Raw genomic sequence first — 21,226 nt, forward strand, 5'->3', positions numbered from 1 at the left:
TTTAGATATTTATTACTCATTTTACATGATGAATTATAAACTTATAGGCTACAAAGTGTTCTGTATTTGTTCTTTGAGAGCCACCACTAACTTTCAAGGGGTTATTGGTTCCCTCCCTGAAGGAAACTTGGAGATATTTTGCAAACACCTGGAAATATGGCCCAGAAATTGGTGATCTTTGTGTCCCAATTGTAGCAGTAGGGATTTGTATGAGTTTTCACAGACAGGCTGAAGAAGTCACTTCCCTTCATCCTGTTCATTTCTAGGTGTTTTCACCAGCAAATGGTGGAAGTTGAGGAAAGAAGAGAGATGTTTGTTTGTTTGTTTGTTTGTTTGTTCTTTAGTTTTGGTTGTAAATGAGGAAGGGTATGCAAAGGTTTAATTTGTTTTTATAATTAAAAAATTATTTATGTATTTGGGTGCTTGCCTACATGTTGTCTGCACACCACATGCGTGCTTGGTGCCAGGGAGGACTTTCGATGCCCTGGGACCAAATTACAGACAGTTCTGAGACACCATGTGGGTGCTGAGAATTGAACCTGGGTTCTCTGCATCTCTCAGTCCTCGGAGGTAAAGGTTCTTAGGTTATCCAAAGCTTGCCAAATGCTGTTTGTGTGTGCATGTTGTTTATGGTGTTAGGAATCAAACCCATAGTGCTGTTCTTAGGCACTAAACTCCCCACAACGCTAGAGAATACCTTCATTTTATAAAATACTAGTCTTTTAAAATAAACAGTTTTTACTTGGTCTGTACCACCAGCTTAGATACTGATGGAGAGGTTATTTTTACTATAGACAGGGTTAAAAAAAAATTAACCTTGAATGAATTGGGAAAGAAAGGATTCTTGAAAGTTATGGGCTGATAAAATAGCTCAGCAAGAAAAGGCACTTACTGCCTAGAGCTCACAGGGTGGAGGAAGATAACCTGCAAGTTTCCCTCTGACTTCCGCATAACGCACACACAAAAATAAGTGTGAAAAGTGTCTTTTTTTTAAAAAATTGGAAGTTTTGAAAGTTGAAAATAAAAAGTTAGATTCACCGAGTGGTGGTTGTGCACGCCTTTAATCCCAGCACTTGGGAGGCAGAGGTAGGTGAATCACTGGGAGTTCGAGGCCAGCCTGGTCTATAAAGCGGGTCAACCCTAACCCTAACCCTGAAAAACCCTGTCCCAAAAAAAAAAATGTGTGTACTTAAAGGCTTTGTTACTTAAACATTTAGCCAGTTTTCAAAGGGAGATTTAATCATGAGTTATGTGTGTGCAGTATCTCTGCAGGATGTTTGATTAGTAAATGCAAAAGCTTCCAGAGATAAATTCTTAGTGTATGAATGTCAGCCTTCCAAAGCAACAGATTCCAACTAGATACTTTTAAAATACCAAAGTCCATTGTGATTAGAACAACAAAGGATCAGTAAAGAATGTCTACAAATACAGGTAACCTTTGTTCTAAATGAAAGAAGGCATAGTTTGAGTTGCTGTTTATTATCCTAAAGCAAAGATTTTCAATCTTCCTAATGCTGCGACCCTTTAAGACAGTTCCTCATGTTGTAGTGACCCCAACCATAAAATTGTTTCATTGTTACTTCATAACTGTAATTTTGCTACCCCCAAAAAGGTTATGACCCACAGGTTGAGAACCACTATCCTAAAGGTTTGGCCTGCATTTACATGTGGTACCAATAGATTACAATTTTAGGAAGTCATTTTCTTGGTGTGACAACATACAAAGTACATTTGTACATTTGCTAGTGGGATCTTTGTGTAAATTAGTGAGGAGTTGTGTTACAGTTGTTAAGTTAGGGTCATCTGAGGAGCTCATCTTTAGGAGGCAGGATTAAAAGACTTGTTGGTTGGTTGGTTTTGGTTTCTTGAGAGAGGGTTTTACTGTGTAGCCCTGGCTGTCCTGGACTCCTATAGACCCTCTTCCTCTGCCTCCCGTGCACCTGTAATCTTTTGTTGTTGCCCTCTGTTTGGAGGTTTGTTATTTTTGTATAGCCCAAACTGACCTTGAACCCCTCCTGCCTCCATCTTCTAAGTCCTTGGCTTGTGTATGTATGCTACCGTGCCCAGTGTGAAGACTTATTTTTCATATATACTTTTGGATTTTCCTTTTTTCTTTTTCTTTTTTTTTAAGGCTGTGCGTGTTACAAAACCCAAAATCCCAGAAGCCATAAGAAGAAATTATGAGTTAATGTGAGTAACGCTCATGGGCTCCTAATATAATATTTCTATTTAGAGCTATTTCTATATTAATATATCAGTCTAGGGAAAACATGGAAAATGTTCAGTCTGGGATAGGATAAATAGCTGTCTTCTGTATTTAAGTAACACTACCTTTTGTATCTTAATTCTCAGTAAATATTTGCTAGACTTATCTTTATGTATAGACATTTCCAGAGCAGTGCCTAAGGATGCAGTTTGTTGTGAAATGATTGCTGGAGACAAAGGAGCTATAATCTATATATGAATAGAGCCTGGAATGAGGTAGTAATGACACAGGGAAGCCTGTTGATGTTGAAAAGAATATCCTTTTCAGTATCTTAGCATAATGGTAAGAATAGATAACTTTGGAGCTGGAGAGATGACTCAGCTGTTAAGAGCTGAGTGTGGTGTGGTGGCACACGCCTTTAATCCCAGCAGAGGCAGGCAGATCTCTGTGAGTTTGAAGCCAGCCTGGTCTACAAAGTGAATCCAGGACAGCCAAGACTACACAGAGAAGCCCTGTCTCAAAAAAACAAAACAACAACAACAACAACAACAACAAAAAGCACACTGCTGCCCCTCCAGAGGACCCAGGTTCAATTCCCAGCACTCACATGGTAGTTTACTACTGTCTGTAATTCCAGTCCTAGGGGATTTAATGCCCTCTTCCGGCCTCCATGGACACTGCAGACACACAGTGCACAGACAAGCAGGCATGTAAAACACCCATACATATTTTTTCAAGAGGAAAGGTTATTTTTTTTAATGAGTAGATACCTAGTTGGTATAAAGCTTAGGGATTTTTTTCATTGTGATAATCAAGTCTGGGTCTTTTCACATTGCTTATAGGGAGGTTTTACCTGAGTTTGAGTTGATCCCTAAGTCTTTCTTTTTTATGTGTCAAGAAGTTACCTGCCTGACACAGCATTAGTTTTTGTTTTGGAGGATCTCTTTAATGATAATACTTAATATTTGAAGAAGCAATATTCTTATAGAGGGCATATGAAGAGAAGAGGCAAACATATTTGGAAATTTTGGATGTCCGGAGGAAAATAAGAGGTGATGCTAAATTAAAAACCACTGCAAAAGCCAGGAATACAGTAGATGAGGGCTGGGAGTTTCTCATGGCAGGTGCTTACTTGACACACACAAGGCTGGGTTCAGTCCCACACACACACATATGCACGCACGCACGCACGCACGCACATGGAGGGGGCGGATAGAGCAGGTGTATAGATTCAGGGTCCAAGGGAATAAAAATACTGCTCTGTAGTGTAATAAACCTTTTTGTTCCTAGTCTACCTTCTGTTGTGCATTTTTATTTCTCCTGCCTCATTGTTGAGCTGTATGTAATTTAAGAGTATAAAGCATAAAGTGTCAAGCAGGAAGGTAGATTGTTAGTCTGAGCCACGAATAGAATATATGCTTATTTAAGAATCAGGAGGACATCTTAAACTGCAGATATGCTTGCTTCCACTAATAGATGAATCGTATGGGTTCTCTCCTTCCCTCCCTCCATTCCTCACTGCCCCTGCTCCCCTCTTCCTTCCTTCTCTCCCCTCTCTGATCTTATTCAGAAGGGTCACACACGTGATAAGCTTGAGCCGCACTCTCAAACCTGCATGCCACTGTGCTGTGTGTGCAGCACCACAAAGGAGGGAGGAGCGGGGAAGGGAGAGCCTTTTCTGATTTGTGTAATGTTTTACTTCACAGGGAGGCAGAGAAGACAAAACTTCTTATAGCTGCACAGAAACAAAAGGTTGTGGAGAAAGAAGCTGAGACAGAGAGGAAAAGGGCTGTTATAGGTACTTGGATTCGTTTATGAAATGAATGTCTCTGACTGTAGGTACTGTGACTTTGTCCTGTTCCATATCATTTTAATGTTGGATAGTGTGGGGACTCAGGCAGCATAACATGTAGTGAAGATTTCTGGAAACTTTGTTGTATATTCAGGTGTCCTTAAGCCTTTAAAAGTAAGTGAGGCCAATATGTGTACGTCACTCATTTTCAGTAGCTGTGTAATTTCATTCTGTGAACAGGACTCAGTGCATCATGGTGACCACCTGCAAGGATTACTTTCTGCTTAGTTACTGCAGCACTGCTCTGTAGCTTTTAGTGCCTCTGTGCTCATGCGCACTGCTAGAGCAGCATTAGGTGTGGGGCAGTGCCTATACTAGTTTTTTTTTTCCCCTGAGCCACAGTAAAACAGTCCAACTACTAAGAGTTTAAGAAGTTCTTTTTTTTTAAGTGTTTTTAGTAAAAAAAAAAAAAATTTGTATTTACTTAGAAGCATTCAAATGCCAACAAAACAGCACAATTTTTTTTTGCAGTTAGTTAACAGAACAACAGTTATCTTCATATAAGCTGCATCACAGACAATTGAAGATGAAAAAAAAAAACACAAAAACCTACCATCCCCATATGTAACTAATTTGTGCTGTGCATCAACACGAACCTGTTTTAAATTTCTATGGCAATATACAACCCCCAGACTGTAACAGGCAAGGTTATTGGCCATTGAAAATACCACCAGGACAGGACTAGCTAACAACATATTTGGTAGTATGTTAGGTATACTAAAAAAAACACTGTACTGTTTAAAAACAGATTTTACACAGGCTTACAGGGGTGTTAAATGTTTTATAGACACACAAAAAAACCTGCACTAGAACCAACTTACTCATCATCTTTCTCTTCCTCATCCTCATCTTCCTCCTTGTCTTCCTCTTCATCCTCCTCCTCATCTTCCTCTTCTTTTTCTTGCTCCTTTCAGGCTTGACCACCCCCTTTCCACTGCAGCGGGCTTTCCTTTAACTGGTACCTCTCCTTCAGCTCGGCAGCCTTCTTCTCACAGAGCTGCTTGTCGTCCGCAGCAGTGCTGCTCCACATCTCTCCTAGCTTCCTCGCAGCGTCACCAGTGGACCAGCCAGAGAGTTCTTTCTTGATTTTGGGGCGGTACTCAGAACAAAACAAAAAGGCTGAAGGAGGCCTCTTGGGGCACTGGGGTCCTTGAACCTCTTTTTGTCTCCCTTTTGGGGGAATGTAGGTTTTCATTTCTCTTTCATAGCGAGCCTTGTCAGCCTTTGTCGTGTCTTCAACTTTCCCCTTTTCTTTAGCAGACATGGTCTTCCTCCTCTCTGTGCATTTCTTGGAGAACTCTGAGAAGTTGACAGAAGCATCTGGGTGCTGCTTCTTATGCTCCTCCGGGCAGGTTTGCACAACGAGTGCGTACAAAGACATGTTGCCTCTCGGCTTCTTAGGCTCTCCTTGCCCATGCTTAGTTGATTTTCATCCATGAGGCACAGAGTCACCTGATGCTTATCCAGCTAACGCTTGCCCTGGTGCTGTCTCTTCAGAGTTCAGTGGACTGCATTGGCTCCCTTTAAGAAGTTTTCAAAGCATTTTCACACACTTAATTTTTTTAATGTTGAATCTAATAATTTTAGAACTTATACTTCTGTTTTAAATTTTACTTTTCTAATAATTCATTTTTTATTATGTTTTGCAATCTGTTGGTTCCTAGTGGATTGAAATTCAAGGGGAAAAGGCACTTTGGGGCAGGTTGTTGAGAAGCTCAGTTGTAAAACGCGTTCCTCAGAGCAGAGTGCTGAGTGTATCCCTGTGTTGAGTTTCTCTTGCTGCAAACTACTCTTTTCCTCGTTCTTCCTCTTACTGTCCTCAGCAGTGTTTGAGTTCTGGGCTCTGTCCTGCTGTACTGAGTCCTCCTTTCTCTGTGTCCTCCTCATGCCTTGGAGTCCCCAGATATCAAATATCTGTGTCAGCTCACTGATGGACAGAGTATCACATAATTTCAATTTTAATATCCCTGATCATCGGTAAAATTGTTTATTGGTTTTTTTTCTTCTTCTTCTTCTTCAAGGTCTATGGCCTTTTAGTATCATTTTTTGTTGTTTTTATTTTTGTTTCAGTTTTTGGTCTTTTGAGACAAGGTTTCTCTGTATAGCCTTGGCTGTCTGGACTTTATTTATAGACCAGACTGGCCTCAAACTCGAACGTTCCGCCTGCCCCTGCCTCCCCGAGTGCCCTTTTAGTATCTTAAGCCAGTTATTTGACTGTTTTTTTTTTCAAACTGGTTTATGTTGTTCTTTGTTTTTTGAGTATTGATCCTTCCCCCAGATTTATGCATTACAAAAGTATCTTTTCTTGATTTGTGGCTTATCTTTGAATTGAGGTATCTTTGAAGTATATCTATTTGACTCCCCGCCCCCCCCAAGACAGCGTTTCTCTGTGTAGCCTTGGCTGTCCTGGACTCGCTTTGTAGACCAGGCTGACCTTGAACTCACAGCGATCTACCTGCCTCTGCCTTCCAAGTGTTGGGATTAAAGGTGTGCGTCACCAGCCACCACTGCCCGGCTTACCTATTTGATTTTACATAGTCTGGTTTATCATAAGTCTTGTGGTTTGTTCCTTATCTTCCTTACAAGTTCTTTTACCTCCACAAGGACCATTTTATTCTAAAATGTACAGTTCTGGTTTTTGTGTATGGGCCTTTAGTCCACAGGGGGTTGTGTTAATGTTTAATGTCACAGAGCTTTGGCTTTACTTTTTCCAGTTATCGCAGACTATCAAGCAGCTCACTGTTTCCTCTTTTTGAATGCCATGTATGTTATATAGAAGACGCTAAGATCTCTGTTTTGGTTTAACTCTTTGTTCTGTGTCTTCCCTGTTAATTCTTGCTATCTGGAGTTTTTCCTTAGCTGTTCCTGTTGCTGTAATTGCGAACTATTCTTAATTATTCCTGAAATTATCCTTGACTAATAACTAGGCCCTGTATTCGGCCATGAGACCATAAGGACCGGCTCAGTGCTACAAGATATTATCAGGGTGTTTGTTGAAGCTGCACTGAATGTACACTTATTTGGAGATAATGGAAGAGTTTATGATACTAAGTCTTAAAAATCTCTTACATTTCTATTTATGAGAAATGAATTTAAGAAGTATCATAATTTAAGGTTAGGGAAATGACTCAGTGTGTAAAGTGTAAACATGAGGGCTGCAGTTCTGAATACATGGAGTGGGCTCGGTGACCCACCTGTAATTCCAGTCTGGCTAGGCAGAGATGGGCTCACCAGAGCAAGCTGGCTAGCAGGACTAGCTGTATAGACCAGGGCTGGTTTCATTGAGAGAGTCTACCTTAACAAGTAAAAGGAAGAGTCAAAGGTGACTCCTGGTATCAACTTCAGCCTCCACATGCCTGTGCACCCACATGCACGTATTCACATGTGTGTGCCTACACCCACATGAAAACTGGAAAAAGAGGGAAAAAAAAAGTATAATATTCTTAAAGTCCCTGATACTTGCTAGAAATTCATTCCATTGGTGCTAGGTATGGTGGTGCACTGGGGAGGCAGAGGCAGGTAGATCTCTGTGAGTTCAAGGCCAGCCTGGTCTACAAAGCAACCACATGGTGCCTCGGAACCATATTCAGTGAGATCTGGTGCCCTTTTCTGGTGTGCAGGCACACATGGGGGCAGAATACTGTATAAATAATAAATAAATAAATCTTTCTTTTAAATAAAAAAGAATTGCTGTTAAAACTAAATTATTTTCTCTCTGTGTGGAGTTGATCTTTAAGCTGCTCATATGGTGGATCGCATCATTAGAGGATATACTACAGCGTTTTCTTTGTGTTGCTCTATTAATCCCACTCAGCCATGACATGGAGGGGTCACCATAATCTCTTGTAAGGTTTACTGACAATTTTTTTGTAAGAATTTTTACTTTTGTTTTTTATAAATGAGATCAGCTTATAGTCTTTTCTTGTAGACTCTATCATATTTTGCCTACTTGTATTTTGTCTGGATGTCAGATGTTTGCTGTTGGTTGTATGCCATGTTTCTTCCAACCTCAGAGTGACTGGAAGGGCATTTGATTCCTGAGGCATTTTGTATTTGGTCTGTGTTGTCTCCTCCTGGGTTTCATGGAGCCCATAAAGCATTGCCCTTTCATACGGTTTGTGCTGGTTTGCTTGTTTGTGGTTTGGTAACATCTAACCTGATTGCATTTCTCTATTGTATATAAATTTATTCTGTTATTCATTTTCTTTTGAAGTTTACTTTTTTAAAAAAGATTTATTATGTATACAGTATTCTGCCTGCAGGCCAGAAGAGGGCACCAGATCCCATTATAGATGGTTGTGAGCCACCATGTGGTTGCTGGGAATTGAACTCAGGACCTCTGGAAGAGCAGACAGGGCTCTTAACCACTGAGCCATCTCTCCAGCCCCAAGATTTTATTTATTATTAAATTTTTAATTTGTATTTATTATTATATATACAGTGTTTTGCCTGCATGTAGGCATGCCCACCAGAAGAGGGCATCAGATCCAGGATGGTTGTGAGCCACCATGTGGTTGCTGGAAATTGAACTCAGTACCTCCAGAAGAACAGACGGTGCTCTTAACCCCTGAGGCATCTCTCCAGCCCAAAATTTTGTTTTTCTTTTTAAAAAGATTTATTTATTTTATTCATTGTATATCAGTGCTTTATCTGCCAAAGAAGGCATCAGATCACACTATAGATGGCTGTGAGCCACCGTGTGGTTGCTGGGAATTGAACTCAGGACCTCTGGAAGAGCAGGTGGTGCTCTTAACCACTGAGCCATCTCTCCAGCCCCCAAGTTTAAATTTTTTATTTTTCTTGAAAACTGTCTATTTTATGGAAATAGGTGGACTTGTGAAATTCACTGTAGCTTTGAAAACATCTGCCTTATCCTATCTTTCCTTATATTGTTTGCATGTATATTCTTTTCTTTGTTTGTTTTGGTTTTTAGTTTTTCGAGTCAGGGTTTCACTTTGTAGACCAAGCTGGCCTCAAATTCACAGATCCACCTGCCTCTGCCTCCACAAGTGCTAGAATTACAGGTGTGTGTCACTGCACCCGGCTACTGCTATATTTTTTTGTTCCTTTTTTCTGTATACTTTAAATTTACTCATCAGTTCTTTTTTTTTTTTAATTTCCAGAGTTAGATGCTTAATTCATTGACTTAGAGTTTTTGTTTGTTTGCTTTGTTGTTGTTTGTTTCAGTGGTCATCCGTAGGAGTATTATTGCATTTCCCTCTGCGCATCGCTTTGGTTTTAGAGACTTGGTTTAGTGGCTCTTCTTTTGCTTGTATGTATTCAGTTTTCTTTTAAAGATGTTTTCATTATAATTTCATCATTAATCTGTGAGTTACATGTATTGTTTTTTTCAATTTTTGGTTTAATGAGCTTTGAGCATCTACCTTTTTATTACTGATGTTCAGTGTCAGTTACAGTCAGAAGCTAATATGTGTTGTCTAGGTGATGTGGTTGTATGTTGCAGTTTGCTGCATAGCCTTTTCTATAAATGCCCTAGTCATTCTGGGAAGGGCCAACTGTGTGGTCCCTATTTCTTGGGTGCAGGTTTCTCTGGTGACTGGTCACATCTTTTTTTCTCATTTTTGTCTTCTAGTACTATCAGTTTACTGAGACCATGGTTAAAATTTCCTGCTGGAATATTTATTGACATAATTGTTCCTTCATTTACTTTGAGCCTCTATCATGAAGGGCATTTACAGTCAGGATTGTTAATCTCTCTGGAGATTTGCTAATGGCTTATAATAACAGTCTTTATCCCTAAACATAAAAATATCCCTAAACATAACTTATAGTCTAATATGTCTTATTATGTCTAATAGTAACATAGTTATGTCAGATTTCTCTTGGCTATTTTCTTGGTGTGTCTTCTCATTCTTTTACTTTCAACTTTCCTATGTCATTATATTTTAGGTGTGTCTCTTATAAACAGCATATAGCTGGGTTTTGTTATCCAGTGTGAGAATCTGTCTTTTAACTGGTGAGTCTTTTTATATTTATTGTAGTTGCTACTGTATTTAGATTTCCATGTTGTCACTCAGTTGTGTGCTATTTACCATGTATTTTTTTTCTCTACTTTTTCCATTGTGAATTGTCTTTAGTCCTTTTTTTTTTTTTTTTAAACTTGATTGGAAGTTTTACATTCCGTTTCTGGAATGTGCAACTAGTCATCACGGGACTGTCTGACCTAGTTAAAACCTAAGGTAATTATTTTCTCTGTCCTTTTCTTGAATAACACTTTGAAATACTTTAACTCTCGTCCCTGTCACAAGCTAGTGTTGCTCTGTAATCTATTTTCATGTTGTTTTTAATCTTCTTGTTGCATACTCTGACCATTCCTAGTGACTCTTACAGTGAACATATGCTTTATCTATTTAAAGTGTTAAATAATCTTCTCTTCTGCTTCAGACAGTTCACTTTTTTTTCCCCCCTGCTAGTTAGTTGTTTTCTTATTTTGTGTTTCTGTTGAAGGCAAAGCATCTTTCTTGGCCAAAAAGTAAGGTCATTTCATCCCTGGGTGGTACTTTAGCCTATAGTTCTGCATCAAACTAAGTTTATTTCTTATTACTATTTTGGCAGTACTGTTACATTTTTATTTTTTATTTTTTTGGTCACTTGTATGTGATTACAAGCATGCAGTTGTGCTACTTGTTCTTTTGGGTAGTCGTTCTTCTCCAGCTTTTCAGATAACTCTGGTTGTTCTCATGAGGCTGGCAGGTAGAGTGCTTTAGTCCCATTTCCCTGGAGGTGTAGCCTCTACAGGGCTTGCTTTTATTCGGAAGTCAGTGTGAATGTACAAGGCCTTATCTGATCCTATTTGGAGAGTTGCCTGAGTACTTCTTTCTTTCTTGTGAAATAACCATCCAAAAGCTGCCACCATGCAAATCATCAGCTCTCTTTTTTTGTGTATCATTTGAAGGTTTTCATTCCTTGTTTTGAACTTGCTGTGCATTTAAAGACAAATGATTATGTTTTACATGACAGTTTAAAGTGTAACTTAAAGGAATTTTCTCATTTGCCTACTCACACTTTTCTGGAACTCCAAGTCTGGTCATGCTGTTTGTTGGTTTCTTCCCATGAGATAAAGATCTATATATATGAGTGCTCTGTCTTCATACACACCATTAGAGGACATTAGGCATCAGTACAGATGGTTTTGAGCTACCATGTGGTTGCTGGGAATTGAATGTTGGAAAAGCAAACAGTGCTCCTAACCGAGGAGCCATCTCATCAGCCTTGAGGGTGGTGTATCTTGAGCTTATGCTAAATGTCTAACCTGTAGTTTATTTTCAAGGTAGTATAATATAGATTGATTTCACTCTGCTGGATCCTGGAGTAATTGATAAAGGATACTGCCTTCTTAACCAAAAAAAGAAACCATTTGGAAATTTTCTCTGTTTCGTCTTTTTTCATAGAAGCCAGAGATAAAGTATGTTAAAAGTGTCTCTTGGGGCCTTTGTGGTTGCAAACCATGGTCTACAGGTATTTAAGCCCTTTATAGAGAGAACGGAATGGGTTTCATCTAACTAGGTACATTCTCCCACATACTTCACATCACCTCTAGGTTACCTATTAAAATGAGAGTGATATGGAAACAATTGTTATACTATACCATTTAGGGAGTGATGACAAGAACAAATGTGTGTTCAGTATACACATTTTTAAAAATTTTTCTGAGGATCTTCAATCTGAATTTGCTTGACTTTTAAGATGGGAAACCTGTGACCATAAAGGACCTCAGCCGTCATCATCTTTGTCTGAAAAGGAAAACTGAGATTTTTATTTTTTAATTACAGTGATAGAATTTCAAGTGTAATTAGAGTTTTTCTTGTTTGGTCCTGGGAGCTTTGGTTTGGACAGGGGTTTACTAAAGTACATTTGGAGGCCAGAGGTTAACTTCAGGGGTCATTCCTCAGCAATGGTACACCTTTTACTTACACACACACACTCTCTCTCTCTCTCTCTCTCTTCCTCTTCCTCTCCCTCTCCCTCCCTTCTCTCTCTCTCTCTCTCTCTCTCTCTCTCTCTCTCTCTCTCTCTCTCTCACACACACACACACACACACTAAAGGGTTAGTGTTTCCTGTGTGCACTTGGATATGGCAGCTACTATGCTCTCTATGAATATTTGTTTCTTAAGTAACTAATTTCCTTCTTTGATAATCTTTTCCTTATGTCATATTCTTGATGGCAACTTAGTAGATCCTGAATATATTAAAACTAAGCTATTTAGCCTGTCACTCAAAACACAGGCTTTCTTTATTGCTTTCTCTTGTTATCTGGCTCAGTATTCTCTCCCTATAGTTTATGTTTGGTTTGGGTTTTTTTTTTTTTTTTAATATACCTTATGTGTCTTCTTGTATGCTTCCTGGCATATCCCTACCAGGTAATGTCCATTCTTTTCCTGCAGAGTGTCTTCCTGGTTTAATTTCCTATATTCTGTTTTTCTCTTGCCACTTTATACAGTTGTCCTGTGTTGCCGTAAGCTTGTATTGCTTCATTTTTGTACTGTTTTTTATCAATAGCTCGTGAACCATTGCTTCTAGTCTCATGAAAAACTTAAACTGTTAACCTTTTGTAACCTTCTTCCTACAGAGCTTGCACTACCAGAATATAACAGTAAAGAAATGGGGGCTGGAGAGATGGCTCAGTGGTTAAGAACACTGTCTGGTCTTCCAAAGGACCGGGGTTCAATTCCCAGCCACCACGTGGCAGCTCACAACTGTCTGTAATTCCAGTTCCAATGGCTCTGACACCCTCACACCAATGCACACAAAATAAAATTAAATAAATTAAAAAGAAAAAAGAAGGAAGAAGGAAATTCCCTTTCTCTCTGAGTTGCTTCTAGAACAGATAAAACCTGGGAAGCAATTAAATGTTTGTAGTGTAAATAGTGTGTAAATTGTGTTACATCGAGTGCTGCTGATGCTGAGCGAGGTTCTCTTTGTTGTGTTGTTATAGAAGCAGAGAAGATTGCACAAGTGGCAAAAATTCGCTTTCAACAGAAGGTGATGGAGAAAGAAACTGAAAAACGCATTTCTGAAATTGAAGGTACAATGATGACAGGCAGAACAGTGCCCTAAACTGCCCCTCTGCCTCAGGACCAGTTCTTAATTGTCTTGTGGGGGGAAAGGCATGGGATATTCTGGTCTGGAGGAAGTACCTAGCCTGATACTCAAGACAAAAAAACAACAGCAGCAAAGAAAAAAGGCAAACAGACAAACCTTTATAATCTAGTTCTCTCTTTAGACTGTGACGGTAGCGCGGCCTTTCCTTTTCTACAGCGGGGCTTATTAGCTCTCATTTTATTCTCTAATGAAGTATAAGAATTTCTCAAAATCTTTTGTTAAAACAAAACAAAGGTGTAGAGAGATGTCTCAGTGGTTAAGAGCACTGGCTACTCTTCCAGAGGACTAGGTTCAATCCCCAGACCCACTTGGTGGCTCACAACTGTCTACAATTCCAGTCCCAAGGGAATTCAACACCTTCTTGTTCACATATGACTCACAAAGATACATGCAGGTAAAATATACATATAATACATAAAATAAAATACATATAAATATACATAAAATAAAATGAAAAGAATTTAAGAATGTACGTAGTAAGGGCAGGGGAGATAGCTCAGTCATCAAGAACACATGCTACTCTTGCACAGTGCCTGGGTTCAGTTCTAAGCACTCGTGTCAGGCAGCCCTCAACGGCCTGACTCCAGCTCCTGACGCCAGCTCCAGAAGATCAAATATCTTCTTCCGGCCTCTAAGGGCACTATTCTCCTGGGTGTCTCTCTCTCTCTCTCTCTCTCTCACTCTCTCTCTCACACACACACACACACACACACACAGACTTGAAAATAATTTTTTAATGTTCAAAATAATAAACAGCTGCCACCAGTTTGTCACATGTCAACAGCAATAACAACAAATTTGCTGGGGAAAAGATGTCCAGTTGTAATGAAAAATCTGAAACTCTGTAATCACATAATAATGTGTTTGTTATTGAACCTAGGGCATTGCATATGCTAATATTATTGTTGTTAGATTACAATCTTGAAGATACTTACATACAGCTGCTTCTTTTCTTGGTGTGTTAACTGATTCTAGATCAAGTTTGGTGACGGTTGGTATAATGCAATAAATAGAGTAGAGCTTTTATGTCTGGACATGATTGGTTGTCTGAACCATGGCTGGAGGGAGGGTAAGGCTTTCAGTGTTGGGAAGTTGGAGGAAGGTAGAGGAAAAAGGAACCCTTAGAGAAGAAAATGAGTAAACTCAAAAAACTGTTGTTTAATGGTGATAAACGTATCGCCCTTAAAGAGGAGCTTTCCTGAGGATTGAGATTTTGAAAATTGTTAATGTTGTAACATAAAGTGAGGCAAACAACTGAAATACTAAGCAGTAGAAAGGTCTCTTACCCAGATGAGGGAGCAGAGTGGCAGTTTTCTTTTGTTTCAAATGTTCTGTGACTGTTTTATTTGCTAGATGCTGCATTCCTGGCCCGAGAGAAGGCGAAAGCAGATGCTGAGTATTATGCTGCTCACAAATATGCCACCTCAAACAAGGTGACTGCTCTGCATGCCATTTCCATGGTGACTTCCTGGTTTACATTCACTGTTCGTGGATCATAATGTGGTAGAAATAATTGCATTCAGTGTCAGTAAAGAGTAGTGGCCAAAACAAAAAAAACAAAACAAAAGAGCCGGGTGTGGTGGCATATACCTTTAATCCCAGCACTCGGGAGGCAAAGGCAGGTGGATTGATGTGAGTTCGAGGCCAGCCTGGTCTACAGAGTGGGTCCAGGACAGCCAAGGCTACACAGAGAAACCCCTGTCTCAAAAAAAAAAAAAAAAAAAAAAAAGGAGTGGGGACTAGTGGCCAGCCCATTGTCCAGAAGACATTTAGGCAGATATCCTGCTGCCCGTTGGCTAGGGCAGGATGCTGTTTTATAGATGTACGAGCTGGGGTAAAGGTAAGCAGGTGCATAAGCATAGGTCAGGTGCAGAAAAGCGTCTGTCTGCACGGTGACAGGCTCGGCAAAGCTGGCGATGTAAAGAGAGGGTGACAGGGAAACAGGGAAACTCATTTAGAACAGATTTCCAGGTAGTTAGCTTTACAGGATAGAAGCTGAACTTAAGAGCAGTGTTCCCCATCAGAGACATATTTACAGTTTGCAGGGTGAGATACTTTCATTGTGAAGATACTGTGTGTATTATGGCACATTTTGCATCCCTTGCCCTTTCTGCTGCACACCTGTAGTACTTGTTGTTTTAACACTCCTCACACACTTATTTCCACAATATTGAGATTGCTAAGTAGGTCATGCAATTTGAAGGATTAAAATTAATTTATAAAGGAAAGAAAAACTAGAAGAAATGGGAAGCTATGATAGGTGGACAGAATGTGAATTGTCAGAACTTTGGAAACCAGTATAAATTTTTAAACAAATTTAACATCAGAAGAAACAGAATAGAATTGTGTTAAAATGAAAGCAAGATGGGAAATTTGTACATCTAATGATTGGAGAATTTGGCCAGATAGAAGCATCAGGATCTTACTGTTAGGATTGAAGAGACAGCTCAGTGGTTAAGAGTATCTGCTGCTCTTGCAAACCAGAGTTCAGTTTCAGCACCCACATTGGGTGATTCACAACTCCAGCTGTAAGGGTCAGACTCCCTCTTACAGCTACCTACACAATTGCACACACAAACATACATATAAACAAAAAGTATTGTGTGTGTGTGTGTGTGTGTGTGTGTGTGTGTGTGTGTGTGTATGTTTTCGAGACAAGGTTTCTCTGTGTAACAGTCCTAGCTGTGCTGGACTCCCTTTGTAGACCAGGCTGGCTTCAAATTTACAGCAATCTGCCTGCCTCTGACTCCCGAGTGCTGGGATTAAAGGCATGTGCCACCACGCCTGCCATAAAGTGTCTTTTTTTATTTTAAAAAAAGATTTATTTATAATGTGTACAATATTCTCTCTGCAAATATACCTGCATGCCAGAAGAAGGCACGAGATCACATTATACATGGCTGTGAGCCACCATGTGGTTGCTGGGGATTGAACTCAGGACCTCTGGAAGAGCAACCAGTGCTCTTAACCTCTGAGCCATCTCTCCAGCACAAGTGTCTTTTTTTTTTTTTTTTTTTAATAAGAGACTTTGCTACTAAGATCAAACTTATTCTGAAAAGGGTAGTCTTTTTATGCCATCTTAAGAAATGCTGCTCAGATATCAGTGAGTATCAAAAGAGTTTTCAGAAGTAATTTAGTTGTGCAGTATGACCAGATTTGATTGCAGTGTTTTGGTAGAAGGTGAGAATCAGCTGGAGAGGGTGGAGATGTAGGAACTGAAAGATGTTGAAGTGTAGAGAGTGCGTGCAAGGAAGAGTAAAGACAAGAACGACAGACTCAAGACAGAGAGGGGATTCCTAGGGTGGTCCTGGGGAACATTGAGAGCACATATTCTCGGGAAACAACAAAAATGAGTTTTAAACCAAAATCAAGTTTGATTGAATATGTCTGGGCACTGTGATTTCTACAAAATAATTGAAGTGAGGCTGATAATGTAGCTCACTTGGTAGAATGTTCAGCTAGTATGTTTGGTCCTGAGTTCAGTCTCCAACATTACATAAACCTGGGTGTGGTGACAGATGTCTGGAATCCCAATAATTTGGTGGTAAAAACAGGAGTATTAAAAGTTCAAGGTCATCCTCAACTATATAGCAAATTTGAGGACAGCTTGCAATATATGAGGTCTTGTTTTAAACATTACATGTTGGTAGAAGCAGTTCTGGTGGTTGACAAGCTTCCATCTTACCAAAAATGGTTTAAATAGCCAACTTTTGGGTAAAAGCACAATACCAGGTTAGGTGATTTCTTGACATACTCCAGTTCTCAAATTTAGTTGAAAAATTGAATCACTAAGACACCTGATTAGATAGTTGTGAACCTAGGCTTTTCCTTAGAAGCCCTAACATCGATCGATTGGCTTGTGTACCTCTTTCAAGAGAATCAGTGTAAATTCTGTGTCAGTTCCTGCTCGAGTTGAACTACATGAAATAGAAAATGCATGTAAACTACTTATAAGCTACAAAAGAAATAGTTATTTGGTCTCCAATCTATTAAAAAAAGACATACAACTTATCCTGCATTAAGATGGGAGCTTATTAAAAGAATTTTAGTGAAGAACCTAGCTGTTAATAGAGTAGCCACACTCCAGAGTGAAGGAGGGTCATGCAAACATTCCAGGTTGAGTCGTGTTACTCAGGGGAGCAGCTGGAGAAGCAATCTCAGGGAGAAAGAGATGACTGTTGCACCAAACTATTCTAATTTTCTGCTCTTGTTTACCCCACACAGCACAAACTGACCCCGGAATATCTGGAGCTCAAGAAATACCAAGCCATTGCTTCTAACAGTAAGATCTACTTTGGCAGCAACATCCCTAACATGTTCATGGACTCTTCTTGTGCTTTGAAATACTCTGATGTTAGGACTGGAAGAGAAGGCTCCCTTCCCCCTGAGGAGGCTCTCGAACCCTCTGGAGAGAGCCCCATCCAAAACAAGGAGAGCACAGGTTGATGCAAGAGGTGGAAATATTCTCCCATATCAAGTTGTGACCCAAGGGGCTAAATAGGAACAGTGGGTATATGGACTCCTAAGATTCACAGAGAATTTGTGCTCTGTTATGATTCTCTTGTCATAGGCCTGCTTTGCCAGCTGACTGCAGGATAAGCCAGCTGCCTGGCACTCAGATGGTCTTTTCAGCCACAGTTTTATCAAGTATCCTGTATGTGTTCCTTTGTAAACCGGTACTCATGAATGAGGGAAAGTCTGATGCTAAGATACTGCCTGCACTGGAATGTCAAACACTATATAACAAGCTGTGTGTTTCTAAAAGCTGAGGTCTATTGAATAATGTTTACATTGGTCCCTGGGGACATGTGTGCTCAGACATTCAAGAGCTATGAGGCCAGGGAGAAGACCATCAGGAAAGGGTAAGTTAAAGAAGACTGGTGACACTTGGGGCCCAGGTCCTCTAGTCCCAGCATTCCTCCATGTGATCAACATCCAGGCTTCTGGGTTCCTAGGAAATGATCTTCCAGTTGAGCAACCATTTACTTGGTACAAACTCTACCTTTCTGTTTTCCTACAGTCAAGTTGTGGCCTGCAGGAACACGCACTTTGCTACCCAGCCAGAAGTTCTTGCAGAAATTCCTATTCACTAGTTTATTGCATTAGCAGACTCAGATATAGAAAGCAGCTGAAATTTAAGGGAAATAAACCCTACATTGCACCAAAGCTGTGGGGCCCTGTGTTCCCTCCATTGGGTAATGTCATCAACCTCACTGCCCCAGCCCATGTATGATTAAAGTGCCTGGTTTTAGCCACAGACAACTGCTAGGTGTCACCTTGGCTGACCAAAGCTGGGACAAGGCTTTAACCAGACACAGGAGCAGTGTGCAATCCTTTATTCACTGCACAGTATTATATCATAATTGCAGGAAGTTTTTATTTTTAAAACTGGATTTGGGGTACATTCATTCTCCCCAGCACTTTTGTCTAAAGGCCAAGGTCCTAGGGCTGCCATGGTCACTAACACACTGATTCTCCTTGAAGTAGTTCACAAAATGTGGAACCAAGTGACCTAGAAAACTTCCTTGGTCGTCTTTGTCTCCTTCCCCTCTGACCCTGGGATGCTGATATCAAAGTTGCTTTTTCAACTTTCACCCTTTCTAGATCAGAATTCTGCTGCCTTCCTGGGCAGCCATTGAATTTATTTTCTATGAGAAAGTGACAAAGTTAACCTGTGGCTATAGACCTACTTCATCCAGACCTTTCTTCCCCATCACATTAACTTTCCTGGGACATTGTGCCGCACAGGTAGACCTGAGCCTGCCCAGCTAGTTGACGGCTCTTGTGTATACTGTGTTGAAGCCAGACAGAAAAGTAATGGGGACCCTTCCTGAAATCCCTCAGCTGTTGATCTCATAGCCGCTGAAGGGTTGTGCCAAACTTTTATTGGGAAAGGAAAGCTCAGATTAAAATATGTCTTTTCTCTAGGCCTTATAGTGTAGAGACATTTATAGTATGGAGAAAATAAATTTTCTCATTTAATTATATAAATTACCTTTAAATGAATTTTGTGTTCTTTAGCCCTTCTTACAAGAATTTTTGAACTATACAAATACTCCTGTCATATTGTTGCTGCAGATAAATAGTGAATGTTGTGGGATATCTGGATCATTGAGCTTTGTGCTTTCATTCCTAGAGATGTTTCTTACTCCCATTAGTGAAATGCTGTTGCCCCAAAGTGATGGTTGTGGGTTTTCTTACCAGCCACAGGCCCTGGTGGCAGGGTGGAGACCGGGGAAGCGCCGTTGTGAAAGATTAAAGAAAGCACTTCCACTTGAGCCTCCCTCTGGAGTGAGCTTCCCTGTGCCCACTCGGTGAACTAAGTCTGGCCATCCTTCAGGGATGCTCCTTTTGGTAAATATACACTGTAATCTTTAAGTCTAAATTTATATGTGAAGGCTACCTTTTTTAAAGTAAGACCTAAATAAAATTATTTTCCTATCAGTAGCTGTGTGTGTTTGTTTCCCCCAGAAGTCCTCATGCTTCTCTGCTACTGTAGCATGCTTCTAAGGCCGCTTGCCTGTCCAGTCAGAGAGCCAGTTTGTTTGCTGATTGAACTTAACTGCAGAGGCTTGTGCTTTTTTCCAAAATAATGCCTCCTAGGTACAATTTTTTTTAAAGTAACATTTCTACTTTTTCCTAACTCATAGAATTTGATAAGCATGGTTATTGTTTGTGGAATAAGTCAGAAGCAGGGCCTGTACTGGAAGGAAGAGTCTCGCATTAAAGCAGGGATGAGGCAGCTCGTTGTAAGAGGTAGTGTTGTGGCATAACTAGCTTCATCAGGGAGTAGCAGTCGGGAGGTCCTGGGGCTCCCCCACGCTGTCCCACATGACCTGCCACAGACCAGGGAGCTGGACTGTTCATTTGAACTTGCTGTCCTGTAGGTTTTAGTGTGAAGATGAGTTTGGCCCACTTCTAAAAGGACTTAAAAGCTGGGCTAAGAAAGTGTGATTTAGCAGTTGTGACTTGTACTTGCTTTGAAATGGTTAAGGCCGATGTGTGAGGAGCTTTATAATCTGGCCCTGCTGTCCTTTCCAGCCCCTCTCTCCTGAGGTCCGTCCATGAGTGTGCCTCCCCTCTATTTCCCAGCATCTGCCCTGGCTTACTTTTCCTATCTTGTGGCAGCAGCTCTCCTTTGCTAACTCCTGATGATACCTCACTTCCGAGTTAGCATTTTCTTTTTACCCTGCATGAACACTCATCCTGACTCCAGTCTGTTATCACATAAAAAACATAGGCTCTATGAAGATAGTGGCCATGACTGTATTGTAGCCTGGGGACTGTTTATATTGCTAAGGTCCCCGAGACTTGATCAGTATCGTTAATGTGAAAACCAAAAGATGGATGTGAAGTGCAGGAAAATAGAGTCAAATAAATCGTCTAAGAAAAGGACATAGGAAAGAAAAGGAAGGAGGAGGAGGAGGAGGAAGAAGAAAGGAGAAAAGAGGAGGGGAGGACTTAGATGCTGAGCTAAGTATGTGCGAATGAAGACTTGTGGAAAATCATGGAAAATTACCAGCTATTTCTAAACTGTTGACTCATCCTTGTAGGGCAGCTCTTGAGCATAAAAGTTGCTGTACCTAGTGTAGTAATTTCCAAGTGGTAACTTCTGGGGTTTGGTAGTTTATCCAGTGTATAGAATTCAGTATGTTTCTGAGTAGACCAGAAGTTCCCACAGTAGAGAATGAACACAGTACCTGATGAGTATGAGCATGAAATAAAGTACATTGATGCTTGTCTTCCGGAGTCAAGGTAAGATAACTAGATTTAAACTAGAGCCACAGTCTCAAAGAACATTGCAGCCTCTCTGCTTTCTCCTGCTCTCTTGTCTTTGTGTAAGCATTTAGAACAAACTGTCAATTTCTCATTCCTAGCATCCTTTATTACACAGACTGTAACTCATAATGACACTTGTTTTCCTTACTGTGTACTATGGTTTGAATATGTTCTTCAGAAAGCATGTGTTAAGAATAGCATCCAGGCTGAGCGTGCTGGTGCACACCTTTAATGCCAGCACTCAGGAGGCAGAGGCAGGTAAATC

General features: G+C 40.3%; 1 protein-coding gene and 1 pseudogene across 4 annotated transcripts in view; one reads left to right on the top strand and one right to left on the bottom strand.

The window, feature by feature from the left end:
• Nucleotides 1-19,626, top strand: part of ERLIN1 (ER lipid raft associated 1) — a 38,552-nt gene extending 18,926 nt beyond the window's left edge. For 2 of the 3 annotated variants that reach the window (XM_084763467.1, XM_084763468.1), the window contains 5 exons: nucleotides 2,132-2,190; nucleotides 3,913-4,004; nucleotides 13,016-13,105; nucleotides 14,536-14,615; nucleotides 17,407-19,626. In XM_084763467.1, coding sequence (XP_084619593.1) covers nucleotides 2,132-2,190; nucleotides 3,913-4,004; nucleotides 13,016-13,105; nucleotides 14,536-14,615; nucleotides 17,407-17,628 — 543 coding nt within the window. In that variant the 3' untranslated portion in view covers nucleotides 17,629-19,626. The remainder of the gene's footprint in view (nucleotides 1-2,131; nucleotides 2,191-3,912; nucleotides 4,005-13,015; nucleotides 13,106-14,535; nucleotides 14,616-17,406) is intronic. The other variant, XM_084763469.1, reaches the window with a different exon arrangement.
• On the bottom strand, nucleotides 4,047-5,487 carry LOC311590330 (high mobility group protein B1-like; annotated as a pseudogene). Its single transcript has one exon. The product of its transcript is annotated as a high mobility group protein B1-like (transcript).
• Nucleotides 19,627-21,226: the final 1,600 nt, after the last annotated feature.

Source organism: Acomys minous (assembly GCF_964271855.1).
Source record: "Acomys minous genome assembly, chromosome: 2".
In the NCBI taxonomy this organism is placed as follows: domain Eukaryota; kingdom Metazoa; phylum Chordata; class Mammalia; order Rodentia; family Muridae; genus Acomys; species Acomys minous.